This window comes from Lepidochelys kempii, chromosome 16 (genome assembly GCF_965140265.1).
Source record: "Lepidochelys kempii isolate rLepKem1 chromosome 16, rLepKem1.hap2, whole genome shotgun sequence".
NCBI lineage: Eukaryota > Metazoa > Chordata > Testudines > Cheloniidae > Lepidochelys > Lepidochelys kempii.
This window is the reverse complement of record NC_133271.1, coordinates 18,259,510-18,278,040: the sequence shown is the minus strand read 5'-3', so window position 1 is coordinate 18,278,040 and position 18,531 is coordinate 18,259,510. Positions and strand designations below refer to the sequence as shown.

Sequence of the window (18,531 nt, the reverse complement as noted above, 5' to 3'; positions counted from 1 at the left end):
TTCTCTCTTCTTCCGGCTCTCAACACGCCTCCGCGTCACTGCTTTACAGATGGGATCTCTTTCTACTCCCCCAAATCCTTGCCAGCTCTGCTACAGATGCCTGGGTGCTTGAGAGGGCAATTGGGTGGACAAAGTTTTATTTAAGTTGTGGGGCATGAACCTCATATAAAAAATGGATTTCTCTCAAGTGATTCAGCCCAGTCTGAGTTGGCTGCAGCTAGAGAAAGTTTCCCTTCCCAGGAGATTCCTGAGGGGGAAGGAGAGGTCGTTCAATGGTTAATGTACATTGCTATCCCATAATATACATTATGCCCAGGGACTCAAACTCCTTTCCACCTTTTTGTAAGGGAGAGCTGCCTTGCTCCAACGACTGGGTGCCGAGGAGCGACACTTCCAGGATCGCAAGTGTAAGCCAAAGTATTCTACTTCCTACCACGAAGGACAAAGTTTTGGGAGAAGAATAACAGGTTCAGGAGATTATAAAACCAAGCTCTGCTAATGCACTAACAAGCAATAAACGTGTTTACGCAGGTGTAGACAAACCTTCTGTATCATTCCTGTTTATAGAAAACTTCCCTTTATTAAATAGATCTCTGTGGCCACAGGAATTTACATTTAGAGTACCGTATATTGGAACTCCGTGTCCCATGATTTCAAAAGACATCCCTGTGACATTAAGAGTTTGACTGGAATTAAAGCTCTCAAGTCAACCTAATGGAGTTATCCAAAACCATTAACATGAAATCATTGGAGCTAAGTTGCTGTGATCCGCGCCAGGTATGCAGGCAGAGATGGAGCTCTTGAGGTAAAAGCAGCTAGCCCATGCTCACTAGTTCCAGAGGAGAGTGAGCAAACTGAGGAAAGCAGACTAAAAATACTTCACCCACAAGACATCTTGTGGAAATTTTATTATATAGAGTGTAAAATGCAACTGTCAGTCAAATAAAAGGAACACGTTTTTAACATCATGCTCAACATTATCCAATGGCGTTTCTTTATAGTTAGACATTTCAAGCATTATAAGGAAAAAATAAGGAAAGAACCCAAGAACAGTAACTTCAGTACATTTCAAAACGGAATGTCCCGCAGGTCAATTAAAAATGCAAGAAAAAATAGCTTCAATTCCGTTTTTTCCTTTAAAAATACACTGTTATCTGTACAAGAAACACTACAGTAAACATTGGAAATCATAGTATCCCTTTTATTAAATCAAAACTATTTAGCGCATACCGTGGTTAATACTAGATTCATTTATTTCTCTAGGTAATTTGACAAATATTAGATAAGAAAATATTTAAAAAGAAAACTGAAAAAAGCAAAAAACACCTTGGAATTAAAAAATAGTTACTACTTTTTATATGGTTTAATGTTCCACAGTGTTTGTTAAAGGTACGAATAGCAGATTCATTTTAATATTAAAAATAACAGTATTTATATTTCTGAGAGCATAGAGGAAGGGTTTTTTTTGTTTTTTTTTTTTAAACAAGCTTGGAGGTCTTAGATACATAAATGCAACCAGCAATGGAGACATGAAAAAATGGATTGCTAAAAAAATTAACACATTTTTATATTACCCTTTAGAACTCTAGAAATTATACAAACCCTACAAAAACACCTCCCCCCCACACTTGCCTGACAGCAAAACAGTAAGTGTCTCAATACAGAATTCACATAATTCATTAATTACAATACATACCATAGTTCAGTTTTTTAAAAAATGCAATAAAATCAAAAAGACAGCCAAGATACAAGAAATTAGAAGTAAAACATTTAATGAATTTACATATTTAAGAATATTTAAATACTGTTTAAAATTTTTTTTTTTTTTAGGATTTGTTACATACCACCTAAGACTTCCAAGCCACTCTTTCTGTTGCAACAGAAAAGATTGAAAACTAAAAAGAAAAAAAAAACACACAAAAAACCACATGTTGAAATGTCACAGCTCTGGGGTGCGTTTTGGTGCCTGTAATTCTCTGGCTTCTTTCCAAAAAGAATCCCGGAGTTTTTATAAATTTGGAAACAAAAAATTACCAGCATGTCCATAAGTTTAGTACATTACTAATTGTTCCTGATTCTTAGAAAAGTTCAGTTTAGATTATCCTACAACTAGTGTTTCACAAACAAACAAAAGTCTTCATCAAAATGTTGCAAATCTAGAAACCTCTGTTACAAAAAGGTTTTCTTCCACAATGATTCCAAGAAAAAAAATTGCCACAAGGACATTGTTCTACTGCTCCTGCATAGAAAGAGAAAGAAACAAAGTCAGTTTAAGCCTACACTTAAAACTTATATTGACACAGCTTTGTAAGGCAAGGCTAACCCCCTGCCCCTCTTGACCAATACAGCTAGGTCAGCAAAACCTGAGCATAGATGCAGCTAGGCCTATAGACAAGTGCTTCTGTTGGCATAGCTACTGTTGTTCAGGGAGGTGGTCCTACCACTGACAGAAAAAGTCCTGACAGCATACTCGGTCTACACTGGGGGTTTACGCCAGCCTAGGCTCTGTAGCATAGACCCAGCCTTACTCAGCAGCAAATTCTAAAGTGATCTCCAGAAAACGCCTGCCCACCACATCTCCTGTTCTAACAAATGAAGATATGTACCACACAGGGATATCTGAGAAGTAAGTATCTGCAAGAACTCGGCCATACCACCTCTTATCCCTGAGCTTTCTTCCTGGGAGTCCATGCCCCTCAGGGAACTTTCTATTTCTTTCTCCACAGGCCCAGACTTTCCAAGAGAAGGCTGGAAGGGGACTCCCCTTAGTACTACATCTAGATCAGCCAGAAGGTAATTTAATTACACTAAATATTCCCTCCCACGGCATTTCCAGCAAGTCGGGGACCAGAGTGAGTATGCAGGTTCCTGCAGAACAGCGCACTGCACCATCAGTAATTTTATGGCCAAACATTTGTCTCTCTAAGAATTTGAGTTTCAGTGCTGATGAAAGGTGCCGGACAGCCATACCCACGAATTATCCAGACAATGGCAGTGCAAGCTTTTCCATACTGCCTATGAGCGTGCTTCTACCCAGACCTGGGGTGTGGGAGCATAACGCCTGGGTCTTAACATCTTTCTTTCCCTGCAAATAGTGCAAACAGAAGCACCGAGAGAGGTATCTGCCCACTAGCAAATTAACAGACCAGCAAGTCATTTCACCCTCATTACCATACACCCATCATATGCTAATAAACGATGGCTGGTAAAAGACTTCCAAGGGAGCAATTCCCACTTTAATTTAATTCAGATTGACAAAAAGTGAGTTGAAGTTTGATGAAAATCTTCATGAAAGTTTTGTTGGATTTTTCAGCTGGCCACAGAGCTGGTAGAAAAATTATGAAATCCCAAGAAAGAAAGGATGAAGTTAGTTGAAAACCAATTTTCACAAACTAGTAATAACTTTTGGGCTCTGCTGGGCTCTATTAAAACCAGTGACTCAGTGATGAAGAGCTCTGCAACCCATTACCAAGACAGTAAGTAATCTAGCTCTTAGACTTGGATTTTAATAGGGAGTGCTGTTTTTAAAAGGATCAGCCATCTTCATAACTTGTATGTGTGAGGTTCATATACAGATCTTGCCAAATGCCAGAGACGCTCATCTTAGCCAGGCTAACTTTGCAGGCAACAGCTACTCCCGACCAAAGAAACTTTGATGGGGAGATCTAAAATGAATCCTACTCAAACTTCAACGGGAAAGATGGCAACTGAACTGCAGGGCTTGAGTGACAGATAAGGTAGATATGGAATTAGCGACCATATACGCACAGTGCAATCACTCTTCCAACTATGTGTTTTCCTGTTCGAACACTAGAACTGCAGGCCAGCTTTTCGGAAGCATTTGTGTATTTTTGCAAACACCTAACCCACGCACAAGGATACCCAACATTCATGAAAGTCAAAGTCTGCATGTGGACGTGACCCTGCGAATTGGATGTGCACCCTGGTGCAAGGCTGGTACATCCATTAGCTCTGAAATGCAGAGATCATAGTAGCATATGGATTGTGATGCAAGTGCCCTCGAAAGCCCTCAGTTAGGTACTAAGCTTCCCATAAAGAGGCACAGTGGGTTGCAGTTAGCTGATTGCCCTCTTTGGTTGTGTCTCAGACAACAAGGCAGCTTTATTGCCTATCCCCATGGTGGGGCCTTCACCACCCTGGGGTAATGCTAAACTACACTAACCCCTCCGAAGAGCAACAGCAGCAGATGACAGAAATACAGACCTGGCTGTGGGCCTGAGCTTGCCCTAGTGTTTGCCCATAGTAGGCAGCCTGCTGTCTGTAATACTCTGCCCACGCCATTGTGTAGTCCGGCTGGGAACTTGCCTGAGAAGCAGCACTGGCGGCGTGACCTGAATGACGAAAAGGAAACACAGGTAGTCGAGCACCAGCAAGAGCAAGCAAACAAACATACACTTAGGATATTGTTTTATGATGTTTAAATACAGCAGACATCTGAAAATACAGCAGCAGCAACCACCTGCCATTTGGACAGAACAGGACACGTTTTAAGCAGACTTGCAGGTTATAGTTGGTGCGGCACTTTGAAAGCATAACAATTATTCCCATTGTTCAGGGATACTTGGCTTTGAAATTGTGCTTGTTCATCCTTTGAGTCCTCCAGCTGAGGAACATCCAATAGCTCCAGAAGCTAGGGCATGAAAGATGCCAGAGTGGCATTCCTCTGAAATGTCAACGAGAAGACACCCCACCCCCACAAAGTGTAGAGCTTTTCTTGTATCTCGGAGAGCCAGTCCCACCCCACTTCAGGCCCTTTGTCAGTTCTTACGTTCAGGCACGGGTACATGTGCAAACATGTTCCTAATACAGTCCAACTTTTTGAGGTGCACCTGAAAGGGAACAAACAGTCCACTGTGGACTGCAGTTCATTGGCCTCACCTTGCCCTGAGATGGTGCAGTAACGAGCGAGACTTAAAGCTTTCTGTGGGAGAACTACACGCACCCTCGCCAACAGGAGGGCACAAAAAGGGATTTGTAAGGGAATGGGACCTTGTAATGCAAGGGGGTGGAGAGAAGTTAATGGATTAGAGCTAACTCTGTTTATAACAAGAGTGGATTCATCTCCAGCAGCCCTGTTTCACTCACTCTGTTTTTTGTAATACTCCTCCCACGCCTTGCTGTAATCAGGCTGGCTGTTCTGCTGCTGGCTCTGTTGGCCTGTGCAAAGAGGACAACAATGGGCATGTCAATAAGGAACAGATGACAAGTCTCTAGCTAGTGAGATCTCCCCAACAGACAGCTCCTGGCTTTAAGTCTACTGCCCATGCCCTCAACATTCCTCTTCACACCTTGCTACAACAGGTGGGATTCTTCGCTTGGGAAGAGCTATTTTAAAGAGTAAGGATGCCTGCGTTGTCTCCATTTAAATCCTTTCCTCAGGGAGCAACACACTAGTCTCCTACCTGTGGTGACCAGCTGAAGCCAAATTGACTTTGCTGGACAAATAGTTAGCCAGCAGTGCAAGCCATCCTATGACATAACTGGCAACCTCTGGAGAATGTTTACTACCTGGTACTACAGGAGAACTGAAGGGCACTGGCAGAACCATGATGGAGGAGGAGGACTGAACAGCACTGGCTTGCGCCAGTGAGCAAGACTGCCTGTGTCCTTGGCAGTTAAATTCACATTCAAAAAAGGGGGACCTGGGATGGGAAAAAAAATGTTGACAACCCAGTTTCTGCCAAGCCAAGCTCCGATGACAGAGCTTCCAAGGAACCAGCTTGAGATCACTATGCTGTTCTTTGTGTTTGTCTCAGAACAGACTCTGAGGGACTAGATTAGCCCCTGCTCGTTCGGTGAAAGCACACTGCAAAGAGCCATCACTTAGAATACCTAGTTTGCAGGGTCTGTTGACACCCTGCATCCACACACAACAGCTATCCCATGCACCTTACAGGTGCTTGGCACGCCAGCTGGTTGCAGTACTTGGGACGCAGTCTTTAGTTCAGTGTTAACTGAGCCTGTGCAGCCTATCCTGGTTTGGTCAAAGTGTGGCAAGGGAGCCGCAACCTCTGTAGCATGGCCAATGCCATCCCACAATTCTGTGCCTTGCATTTGGAAGCTATCCAAAAGACCTGCTTCCAGCAACAGTGATGCACACTGTGGAACAAGTTATTCTAGAAGTCCCAGAACACACCGGCGCTACCCTGTTGTAAGGCATATGCTGGCAATGAATGCAGACTGTTTTTGAAAACTGTGAAGACATGAAAGCTGGTGTCTCTGGCCAACAGAAGCCAGTCCAATAGAAGATTTTACCTCACCCCTACCTGGTCTCTCACAAGAGAGCCAATCATTTCATAAAACATTTCTGCAGCCACTTTAGTGAGAACATATGAACCCTCTGGAAAAAAAAAGTCAAACAATCCAATTAATGGGCTCAGCATGTCTAAGCTTCAACAAGGGGAGAAGCCAGCCACCTGGGCCCAGGGCACCCCCCCTTACCCATACCATTGTGGTTAATGCACAGGACCTGGAGAATCATGCGGCAGACTAACTAAAGAGCAATACAGACAATGTGCTAGTTAGAGAGCAAGGAAAGCCAGGCAGTCTAAAATGCATAAGCGCTACACGAAAGCCACTGCATGCATTAGACTGGTGGGTGAGGATGGGAGGCACAAAGAAAAAAAAATGGAAGCATGCTCTTCCTGGCCATCTAACTGCCTTCACTCTCCATACACAATTCTGGGTGCTGCCCTGCACTGCAACACAGGCTGGAGAGCGCTTTGAAGTGGCAGGGGTTGGGGGAAGGGTGAACATAATACACTGAAAGTGTGAATTGGGTGGAGGAAACAGGGCAGCAGTGTCCTGTCCAGGGGCATAAAAGCGGGTTAAAAGACTTGACCAAAGCTACAAGTCAAGACCTTTTCTTGCAGAGGTCAGGGCTGCCTTGACTGTCCACCTGCTAATGCCAACAAAGGACCTCCTTCAATGCCTTTTCTTCTAGGAGAATTACAGTCCGCAGTGGGCTGAAAGGACACGCCACTAAATACATTTCACGGCAAAATGTTTTACCCGGCCAGTTAATTTATTTAAGATGGGGGAGAAGTAATTAAAATCTAAATACATGTGTAGTGTTGGGGGGGTCTGCCCCTCCTCTCACGAGGGGGGCTGTGCTGGTGAAAGGGAAGAGGGGGGACATTCTAGAATTTGCTCATAGGAGGTCTGTTCTGAAGAGTGATTCATCTGGCTCTTTGACAATGCTGAGACCATGGAAACCAGGCTGTGACACTTGCTTTAGAACAGACTGGGAAGGAAATGGTCAGAAGCTGATTTTAGATAAAACTTTGTGTGTAAAAACAAGAAGATGTAGGAGACAGGTATTTACCTAGTTTCTTATAATAATCCTCCCACGCCTTGGTGAACTCCACCTGGCCTGACTGGGTACCATTGTGATCTGCAGCAGGAGAAGAAAGCAGTGAGGTCTGCTTAAAGCACAGCATTATCTTGTCTGTCCTCTCTCTTTACCAAGACTGCCTTCAGAGTGTGCCTGGCTATAAACAGGAACATGGAGCGTTCTAAGTGGATATGGAATGGAACAGCCAACATTCCCACCAGGTTTAAGAGCAGCGATGCAAGACATCTGACCCAGAGCACGGCAGGGGTGATACGGACCCCAGCTGGTGAAGGGTTTGTCCAAGGGTTTACAGTTTGGACACCTCAGGAGGCATTTGGGGGGTGGGGGAGGATGCATGCTTTTTCCATCCGTGTCTGGCTTGGTGTTTGTGCCATTGTGACTTCGGCATGCAAACAGGCCCCAAATCTGAACATCAGGGGCTGGTGGCAGGGTGGCCAACGAACAGCCTTCACTTATCCCATCGGCTCATAGCCCAAGTCTGCTGACCTTCAAGGCTGGTGCAAAACCCATTTCTCTTCTCAAACCTTTGCTTGAGGAAGGATGGGAGATGTACTGGAGGGTTATTTTAGGAGAGGATTCTTCCTTTGTAAATAATTGCTCTTGGAGAGCAAAGTTGGTACAGATTTTTTTTTGGTGGGGATGGACTCCCCTTGTTCTCATGCAAAATAATAAGTTAATCGGGGAGGGGGTGTGTGTAAATGTACACACCCTCAGGCAAGTACAGCATGTTTCATAAATGTAAAAGGAAGCACACCCAAAGCCTTTTTACATGAAGGCAAAGATAAGAGCCTCCAGCATACAAGAATGGTGAAGAAGCCTGCCCGACGACTCCCCCGTCCTGGGATCTGAGCTAAGATATTAATGGTACCCCTCCCTGCGTCATTCAAGTAATGTTAGCAGGTTAGCAGAGTTGTATTAACTGCTTTCCCCATGCAGAAAAGAGTGTATTGTGGACACGGCGTTTGATCTTTCAGTCAGACAGTTATGACAGATTCTAAAACCCAGGACAGGCTCCCGGACCCAAAGCAAACTGAAAATAATTGCAAGCAACATATTTCTGGTGTTACAAAGTAAAGAAAACATTAGTTACCATTAGTACTTTACTATAATGCTACCTGGTGAAGGAGTACATTTGGGTGCTTGCATCACTCTATTTTATGCTACTTGAACTACATATCCACTGTAATTATCTACAATGCTTCCTAGACTGTATGTTCCTTGGGGCATAGACTGCCTTTGAAAGTGTCTGTACGGAGATTAGGACAATGGGCCCCTGTTCCCAAGTGGGGCCCCTTTACGCTATCATAGCATATGTATTAGAAATGTTAAGTTAATGATGCACCATGGCAGGGGATTTCCATGAACAAGTTGCAGAATATTCAGAGTTATGGTTTCCATGGCACCAAATTTTAGTCTCTGATCTTGGAAATATGGATACAGCTGTACCTATAATCACTGTGCAGCTCTCCAGGTGGTATGTATAGCTGGAGTGCTACATCTTGAGCTGGTCTGCTAGTGGGAAACTGTATGCTACAGGCAGCAGCCAGTTTTCAGATTCTTATTTCTGAACCAAACTTAACACGTAAAAAGACGCTGGCCATTCCTGAGAAATTTGAAAGGCTTATTTTTAAAACTTAAATTATTCAAGTATGTAAAAACGTACAGAACGTTCTCTTAACACCTGAAATACCCCACATCATTCCAACACAGGTGAAGAGAACTGTATTGAGTTTCTGAACCGATTCACCTTTGGCTGAGGGAAGGCATAAGGAGTTTCTGAAAGTAGCCGCCTCTTGGTCTGAAAGTTTAGGCCTCTGTTGAGAGTTAAAGTGCAAACATCTCTACCAGAAGAGGAAAATATTAACTTTGGGATTGCTGACAAACTGAAGCTGGTGTCTGCATGGAACGACTGCTCCATGTATCGGAGTGACACGCAGCACAATGGCACTGCTGGAGCCACCTACACTAAGGAGGGCCTGTTGTTCTCCTAATCTGAACGGGTTGGGGGCTTAAACAATCAGGAGGTCAAACGCCGCCTGGCTCGGAGCAATAGCCGCTCGAAACAGGCACCTCGGCAGCACACTAGGTCCAGGACACAAACAGCTGCAGATCTGCTTTTCTGGCCTGCTGACTGGAGTGAAGGACAGAAGTTTTTGAACTCTGACCAACAATGAATTTGTACAACTTTATGTAGTTTCCTCTTAACCATGTGACCTACTTGTCTTGTTTAATTGGTAAGGCGCTGACTAATTCCCAGCATTTAACAGCTTGGGTGCTGGTCTGTACTTACAACCTTTCAGGGACATTTTATTCCAATAAGGGGGGGGGGGGTGTTTTGTCACAGGGAGGTGGAACTAGGACAGGAGCTAATCCTACCGTCTTCCTCCTTCCCATCCAACCCCCTCTCCTCTCCATTCATTCATTCCTACCAAAATCCCAACCTTTCCTTCAGGCTGCGAAACTAGTGGTGAGGGCAGCTCACATCAGGAGAGCAGGTGAATAGCAAAGAGAATCAGGGCAGTCAGGAGCAGAAAGGAGGTGGGCTGCTAATGACAGGCTGTGGCTAGTGGGAGGGAATGGTGCTGTCCAGTGCTCAGCTGGGGAAGGCAGGAGGAGAGAGAGTCTAGAGAGGTGGGAAGGGTCTTGTTAGGGGGGAGCAGGGAGGGAGTCCAAGCTCCTGCAGGAAAGAGGGGTGGATGCTTAAAACAAGCAGCTAACAGCAAAGAGCGATTTATAACAGGTTTTCTGTGCGCCTTCGATTTATGTTACACTACTATAATCAGGAGCATTGATCCCTTACTCCAGGGTGCACCTGCATGCACTTCTTTAATTGTGTAACTTCTTCTACCATCTTCCATACGAGTGGTCTCACGAGACCTGCAGCTGTGTACCTGTGTGGACTGCAGATTAACTTTTGACTTTTCTCAAACCAAAATGCTAACCACTTACTTGGGACTTGCTGTCCAGGCTGTTGCCACGTCTGGTAGGTGCTGCCCCAACCCTGTGTCATGAATGCCTGAGGACCACTGTGGATTATAATACCATACACTGAAGGAGATGGACAGGACATTTTCTTAATAGATCATATGCACAAAAACAGTAACAGCATCAAAATGATTATTAGGAGTCAGCAGCTGCTAAGGCAAGAATTAATGCAAAAATAGGGGGAACTCCTGACCGGTCCAATACTGGAGAAGAGAGCATGAAGGCCTTCCTTAAGTTACTATTAGTAGAGCTGAAAGGAGGGCACATCAAACCTCACTCAAACTTGAGGCCGACAGTATCTGTTGCTAATTTAAATTTCTTTCCACACCCTTGCCGCATTGATGGTGGGCGTTCTTAGATGTGGCAGGAACCGGCACCTCCAATTAGGAGCTTTCTAGAATTGGGCTTCAAAGCTTCATCTCACTCATCCTTGGATTTTGGAGTCTTCAGTCTGACTTTCTACAAGTTTTCACTTATTCTTAAACCTTCACGTCTCAATCTAAAATGTTCACATTCACGCTCTCTACGTTAGAGTCCAAAGGACTTGTGGAAACTTACTTTTGATGAGGTGTAGCAGGTGCTTGGCTGAAAGGATTTTGACCAAAACCGCCAGGTCCACCCATGCTGGTACCCTGTCACAGAATCCACAAACACTTAATGTTATAATCCCTTCCACCATTTTAAAAAACAAAAACAAAAACCCAGTCACTATGTGTAGAATAGTAAGAAAAGGGACTAGACAGCACAGGACATACCACAGAACCCATGGCACCAATTCGGAAAGTGTAAAATTCCCAAAAGTGCCTAAGTGAATTGGGAGCCCATTTTTGAAATCCACTTAGGCTCCTAAGTGTCTCACTGAAAGCCAATGGGACTTAGGAATGTATGAAAGTGTTTCACTATATGTACTCCAAGATCAAAAACTCTCTCGTCAAGGGATTCAGGATAAAGGCTGCTTTCTCAGTTTTACAAGGTCCCACTTCAGTATTTTCTCACCTCCCTTTACCCAAGTCTCACCTGACTAGGTTCTTTGGCCTGGTTCCATTACACTGCAACAGCCATGGCTTTGTTAACAGGTAGGTTAAGAGCCATCATAGAACCACTACTGTAACAGCAGTCTGTCCTGCCATCCTCTTTGTGCACTTCTGTAATCCCCAAGTAGCAACGTAACTCGGCCTTCTCCCCCAAATCTGATTTTAGACATCCTTCTGGTATCCCACAAGATCTCTTCTAGCAAAGCATTAGATCTTCCATCCATTACTGAGCAGACCACACTGGATTACTGAAGCAGGCTTCTGGGAGAAACATTCCAGGCTACAGTAAATCCATCCATATTAATCCAGGTCTACCGGAGGGCCAGTTCAGACTTTTCAGGCTGTCTGCTTACAAGCAAGTTGTTTTGAAGCCAGACTATCAACACCACAAACACATAGCACAGAATACAGAAGTTTGTGCCCCTGCCTACCCGAACCTTTATCAGTAAAAGTAGTCAACGCCAATTAAAACCAATTCAGAAGCAATACCACATGACACTTACACCAACTTTCTCATCGATGAGATGTCTAGCAAGCTCAATCTGTTGGGGAACTCCTCTGATGGTGAATATCCGTACGCTAGGGTCCGTGTTGGGAGGTGGATTTCTTTGAAGCTCCACGTGGGCTCCTGACTGCTGGTTTATGCTCTTGATGTTCTCTCCACCTACAGAAAAGAGAAATCAAGGCATGAGAAGAGATAAACATAAAACTCATTATTTTTCATTTATATAGAGAGGATTATCACGATTTCAAAAGCTACGTCCTACAGCTGGAATAGATTTTCCCCATACCCTTGTGCCTGCCTTAAGTAGTGAAGGAAACACTATAGTGAATATAGTCATAATACTTTGGCTCACATCCCCACAACACCCCTCTCCATTTATTTATGAGTGCACCCAGAGACTGAGTCTTTGCTGCTACTTGCCAGACTTCTGCCTCTTACTGGGTCAGCCAATGGCACTTAACATCTGAAGAAGGGTATGTGCCATAGTGCCTTTGCACACTTTGCTGGGCTGCTAACCAAATTCAGTATTACGGGCACATATCTTGTGAATAATAGAGACCAACGACAAGGACTCTTCCTGCTAATTTACTATCATCTCTTACCCTTAGGGCCAGCTAATCAGTACAAATGCAGAAATTATTTTGCAAGAAAAGTAATGGAGACTGATACACTGTTATTCTTACTGACTTAAGGCTACATGTTCACTGCCGAAACAGGTGGTTGGTTTGTTTGACAGCAGGACAGTTAATGCGCATTACCTTTTTCTTCTTCTTCTTCTTCTTTTTTTTTTTTTTTTATAGCAGCGAGGACAAAGCCTGATAGTTTTCCTATAGTTATGCAATGTTCAAGAGGTGCTTTTCTTAAAATCCTACCAGCTCCTGCAGCCACTTCCCACTTGCAATGCAGCACAAATGGCTACACACACTTCTGGAACAATGCAAGGTTCAGTTGCCAGCCTGTCACTTCACAGCTAGAGTTCAGGCTTGTATACATGAGGAAATTAACCACAATAGCTACTCAAAACAGCTCCCCATGTGGACACTTATCACAGAATAAGAGTGTGTCCACATGGGGAATTATTCAGGCTTTAAATTCACAGCCTACCTTAATCTGAAATAACTTTCAAGTGTAGACATGTCCTTTAGGTGCATCTTTGGTGAATATATATGAACAGTGAACCAGCTCTCTCAGATAAGTGAGTGCACAAGAGTACTCTTAGGCACGGTGGAGCTAATGAAATCTGGTTTGACTTGGTGAAAAAACTTGCAAGGTCTCAGTCTCTTAATGAAATTTGCTTAACAAAAGCTTCAGCCGATGTTACAATGGTTCAATTCTTCTTTTGGAATTTCACAGAACTTACAGATCAGCGCCACTCAACTGGAGAAAAGGGGGTGGGGGGGTGGGGGGGAGTTTTACAGCTCTGATTCCTACAGACCTAGATAAGGCCACTAGCTGAAACATACACTGCAATGGGGAGAAAAGGAAACTAATGAGCAATTGAGCAAAAAAGTTGATTAAAGTGTATCCATAAGTAGCTTCCCTGTTTTTGCCAGTGTTTCTGAAACCAGCCCTGAACACAACTTCAAGACAAAGTGCAGACATTGAGTACATTTGTTCATTTCATTGTAAAACTTGTGACCTTTTCAACATTCTATACCTCCTTTTGTGGGGGGAAGGGTCACCCCTAGGCAATTAACTCTTTCTAGATGCATTTTGGGGGATTAGAGACAAGTTTTTATGCCACATCCTTCTGTTTTGCCTGCAGATTACCCTGTGTAGCCAAATAAGAAATCATCCATTTCAGCTGTGATTTGGAAAGTTATGAGAGTTTTGAAACAAGAATTTTGTTTCATTTAACATGTTAGCATGTGTGCAAACCGAGAGGCTTGGGCCTGCTTGTGTGCTCACTAAGCTGCCATATGGAATGGAAGAAAGTTTTACACACTTTTAGCCTGCCTACTTTTGAGCGCATAGAAAGGAAGAGAACTTGGTCTCAGTGACAGATGCTAATGTGATCATCAAAGCAAAGCTATGTGTAACCTCTCCTGAGCTCTAAATATCTTCCCTTCTGACTTGGTATCCTTGCCCAGCTGTAAATGACCACAGTGTATTTAGTTTCAAATTGTTTCCATAATTAGCATTTCACATTTCATTATGCAAGTTACCAAGAGCAGAAATGTTTAGTAGAAGCTATTAATTGTGGGTCTGGTTCCCATCAGCTTCTTCTTTTACCATTCCACACCAAGTGAAGGCAGTTATCTCTAGGCTTGTTCACAAAAGGTTTTATGTTTGTTCCTCCTGCACATTCTTGGGTATCAGAATTCTTCCTGCCCCCCCTCTGACACACCAAAAGTTACTCTCCTCCCATTTGAAATCTCTTCTCACTATGCCTTTGGAGCATACAAATAAGATGAAGCAGCCAACATGATGCTGCAGTGTCAGAAGGAGTTCACCTTCCTTCATAATGAAGTCACCCGCTCGGCGCATGGTGGCTGTCTATAGACTTATTTGGCAGCTTGCTCCATTCTTCTACCTGACGGGGGGTAGAAATGATCCAGGAGTGGCCCCCCAGCTGGATGTGAAATTGTAAAGCAATTAATCAAACCTGCTAAAAGGCAGAGCTGACAAGAGCCGGGCCAGCCACGTTATCTGTCAATATTGCTGTATTTATCATGGAAATCCAGCGGGGCCCCTGAGAGGCTGCAGTTTGTTTCCAGGCACCAGCACACAGAAAAAGCACTTGACATTTGTATGGCTCTCCACTCCACCCTTCACCAAGTCTTTCAGACAAGAAAAGCTGCACCTACCCACCCCTAGAGGAAAAAAATCCAAACAACTTTCAGTGAGCCTTCCCTTTTCCTTATTAAGCCACAGAATGCTCACCATGCCCATGTGGAAAAGGCACTGGGGTCAGTTACTGTATGCACTGCAGATACAAAGCTTGTAACAATGCGGCCCGAATTCCTCTTCCACCTCTGACCCCCTCAAGGAAGTTTGTAAGGTAACAAGGAATACTGCAGTTACTAACGTCTACTCTTTTGTTGACATGATGCTTATGCATGTGTCAGCTTCGGATCCTGTAGAGGAAGGATGGTCCGAAGGTGAGGGACTAGCCTGGAACCCGAGTTCAGGTCCTTGCTCTGCCACAGACCTTCTGCGTGACCTTGGGCAAGCCACTCAGTCTCTCTGTGCCTCAGATTCCCAACACAACAATGGAGTTAACAGCATTGCCCTGCCTCACAGGATGTTTGTGAGGACAAACACACTAAACATTGTGAGGCCAGATAAGTACCTAAAATAGCCTAGATTACATGAAATTCAGTCTCCACCATGAACGACCCAATTCTAAAACAGCTTATTTTTAGATTCATTAAGTTACTTATAATTTTTTTCCGGTCAAAATAACTTTATTCCAACTTCTTTAATCCTAAACACACTGTGCCCCCAGGATTTTAAGGGTTACTTTACAGCTGTATGAACAACCAATAGAATTTACAGACATTGCTCTAGTGACCCCTGCTGTATTGATACATCGGTTTCCATTATATGGTTTGTTTTTTTTTTAAATTGGGGTTAGTAAGAAGCAAGCCAAGTCCCTACTCGGAGCTGCATTTCCCAGAGTCTTCCTTCACATCAGCCTCATGACTGTAGCGAACGACTGCAGAAAATGGTTAAAATATAATGAGAAGATTAAGTGATTTCTTCTCGGTCAGATACAGTATAGAATCTCATTCACATGGAAATTTTCTATTAAAGAGCCAACTTGGGACTCTGCTCTTAATTTCTCTGTAGACGCAGCCCCTAGGGTTTCACTGGCTGACCCATCTGGAAATTTAGCTTCAATACGCCAAGTGCCACAGGGCTAAACCCCTTATCCCTGGCCAGGCCTAGGTGTTTTAGAATAGAGGATTCCTATTTGGCCATCCATAGGAAAGAGTATTAACCTTAGCAATAAGATCCCCTCTTCTTCCCACTGACATACAGGTGACAAAAGAGCAACAAATGCAGAAATAGTGGGCATGTGGGAAGAGAACTGACTGACACAGAAGGCTCTGAAAATGTGTCATATACATTTCTTATCCAAGACTCCCAGGAGATGCAGCTACAGCCATCACTCTCAAACAGATAAAAACGAACAATACAAGTGTAAATACCCCAATAGTACTAATTGTAAGTAAATATTACACAACTTCCAATGTTCAAAGCACTGTACAGTCAATAATCAATCCTCTGAAAGCCTCTGGTAAGCGGTCCCATTTTACTGATGGGGAAACGAAAGTACAATGGCTTACACCCACAATCACACAGCAAGACTCTGGCAGGGCCAGCATTAGAATTCAGGAGCTTCTTACACCTAACCCCGTGTTCACTCCCCCAGATCACAATGCTTATGTTAAAGAGACAACATTTCTATACATTGTTAGAACTCATATAAGTTACTTTTCTGTACTTTCTAATGGTTACTGGTAGCTACTGCAATAGTTAAAATAGCAATGGTAGTTTCCATTATTATATTTTACCACTTTTGCTTTTGAGAATAACTTTCCTTTGCTTGGTCTCTGTCCTGACAGGATTTTTTGTTGCAAGACTGAGCACAGTATCTTCAGCTTTTTCTGAATTATGAGGGAACAAAAGCACTTTTTGAATTGCTAATACATTTTCACTACTCTTGTGAATAGGGTTACAGCAAAAACTAAGTCTGAAACTGTTTAGAAAGCCTTAAGGAAACTCTCTCAAGGGTTTTATTGGGGGGGGGGAGAGGAGAAGGGGAAGAGATTGGGAACGGGGAGGTTTGAAGGGAATTAAATTTCAAAAACTGAACTTTCTTAAAGCAGTCAGCACGTTCACAACGGCATCTGAAAAGTCTTAATGAAGGCCAGTTCCTTTATGATTTTCACAGCATATGCATCCTGCCCACTGATAATTGGTATGGAGTGCTGGTACACTTCACAAGAGAAGCTAAATATCACTGGCACATGACAAAATCCCCTCAAAATCACATTAACACCAAGTGCAGAAGAAAATAGTAAGAAAGGAGAAAAACAAACAGTGCCTCTTCTCTTGAATTTAAGAGAACTCCACACTTCTGGCTGCATTCTGAAAATTCCAAGCTTTTATTTCCAAAGATACATTTGTGGCATAGTGATGCCTGAAACAGGGAAGCAGCAATCCAGCCTGGCAGAAAATTGTCTTTGCCAGCAGCAAAGAGGGAACCCACTCCTACTTGATTTACCTCAACTCCGGGGACGCTAAAAGCCAAATTGTGACTATTTAAATGCTAACATTAAGCACACAGATCATTCTTTTCTAAAGAGTAGGGAGAAATTAAATACGAACTACTTTTATGTGTTGGTGATTTTTTTTTTTTTTAAACTACAACACTAAGTCTAGATTCCAACATTATCTCAGGTGCATTGTACCAGTACAGTATTTCTATTCCTGTTTCCAGTTAAATATAGTGTAGTTATGGTGCACACTTTATGAACATGAAGACACACACAGCCAAGTTACAATTGCTGTTGGAGCCTTCGCCTTTGCATTTGGTATTGTTTGACTGGGACACAACTGTTCTAAAAAGGGAACACAAATGTTTCCATTACTTTGGTACACTTGAGTTCAATGACTAGGCAGCAGTGCGATGCCAACTACAGAGAACTACAGACTCTAGGCAAGCTCAGGAGTCCTAGGCACTCATAGGGCACCTGCCCAGTCTATTATGCACCAGGAGATGAAATTCAGCGGGTAGGTTAGATCTTGCTGTTTCCAGACAGACTTAACTTACAGGTGACTACATAAGCTTGGCTACAGGTAGTCACTTGCTGATCTCCATGTACAAGGAGATACAACATTCGCTCCAACAAGAAGTACCGTGCGATGGAGTGCAAACTAAATACAAGACAAAGGGTACCACTATAGAAATGCATCGGTTTTGTCTGTCCCCTGGTAAACTTGCTCTTTAAACCACTCTGCTAGAAAGGGTCCTTAAAAGGACCTAAATCTTTTCATGAGATAGCTGCTTTGCACGATATGTACACCTGGCCTGATAACTCAGAGTATGACTTTTCTGCATGCAAAAATGCCTAGAATGTACACTTGTGAGAGATGAGGCATCAGAAGGATGCGTACAGAAAGCATTTGCCTTACTGGGTGCTTATGCTTACTCGGTTTCTCTTGTGTTGTATGATCATGGCCACTGAACCACCATTTTCCATACTGAAAATACCACAGCCACTCCAGTAACGTTTAGGAACCCCCATCTGAGATGGAGATTACATCTCAGAGCATCATGTCAGCATTACCTACCTTTGCCTATAACAAGGCCACACTTATCAGCTGGCACCGTGTAGGTTATTTCCTGCATCCCTCCAGGTGTGCCGACGCTCCAGTCCCCACGACCACGACCTCTTCCCCGGGGTACTGCCAGACTTCCAAAGCCATCTCGTTCCTTGAAGGGGAAAAAAAAACAAAACAAAACAGCATTTCCATCAGTATTTTTCCTGACCCCAGTACCTGTACTTCTAATTCACCACATCAAAAAAAAAGGCAAAGTAGAGTTTAAATTGCATGATATAATCAATACCACTAATATCACTAAACTAGGGAATGCCTGGCCTTTATATCCGTGAGATTCT

The 18,531-nt window shown here is 43.4% G+C and overlaps 1 protein-coding gene across 14 annotated transcripts in view; it reads right to left on the bottom strand.

Moving 5' to 3' along the window:
• Positions 1-554: 554 nt before the first annotated feature.
• The window catches only part of FUBP3 (far upstream element binding protein 3), a 56,460-nt gene continuing 38,483 nt past the window's right edge, over positions 555-18,531 (bottom strand). For 7 of the 14 annotated variants that reach the window (XM_073314631.1, XM_073314632.1, XM_073314635.1 and 4 more), the window contains 8 exons: positions 18,203-18,344; positions 11,898-12,058; positions 10,919-10,992; positions 10,325-10,401; positions 7,346-7,414; positions 5,107-5,178; positions 4,225-4,352; positions 555-2,239 (listed from right to left, as the gene is read on the bottom strand). In XM_073314631.1, coding sequence (XP_073170732.1) covers positions 2,231-2,239; positions 4,225-4,352; positions 5,107-5,178; positions 7,346-7,414; positions 10,325-10,401; positions 10,919-10,992; positions 11,898-12,058; positions 18,203-18,344 — 732 coding nt within the window. In that variant the 3' untranslated portion in view covers positions 555-2,230. The remainder of the gene's footprint in view (positions 2,240-4,224; positions 4,353-5,106; positions 5,179-7,345; positions 7,415-10,324; positions 10,402-10,918; positions 10,993-11,897; positions 12,059-18,202; positions 18,345-18,531) is intronic. The other 7 variants (XM_073314639.1, XM_073314642.1, XM_073314641.1 and 4 more) reach the window with 6 other exon arrangements.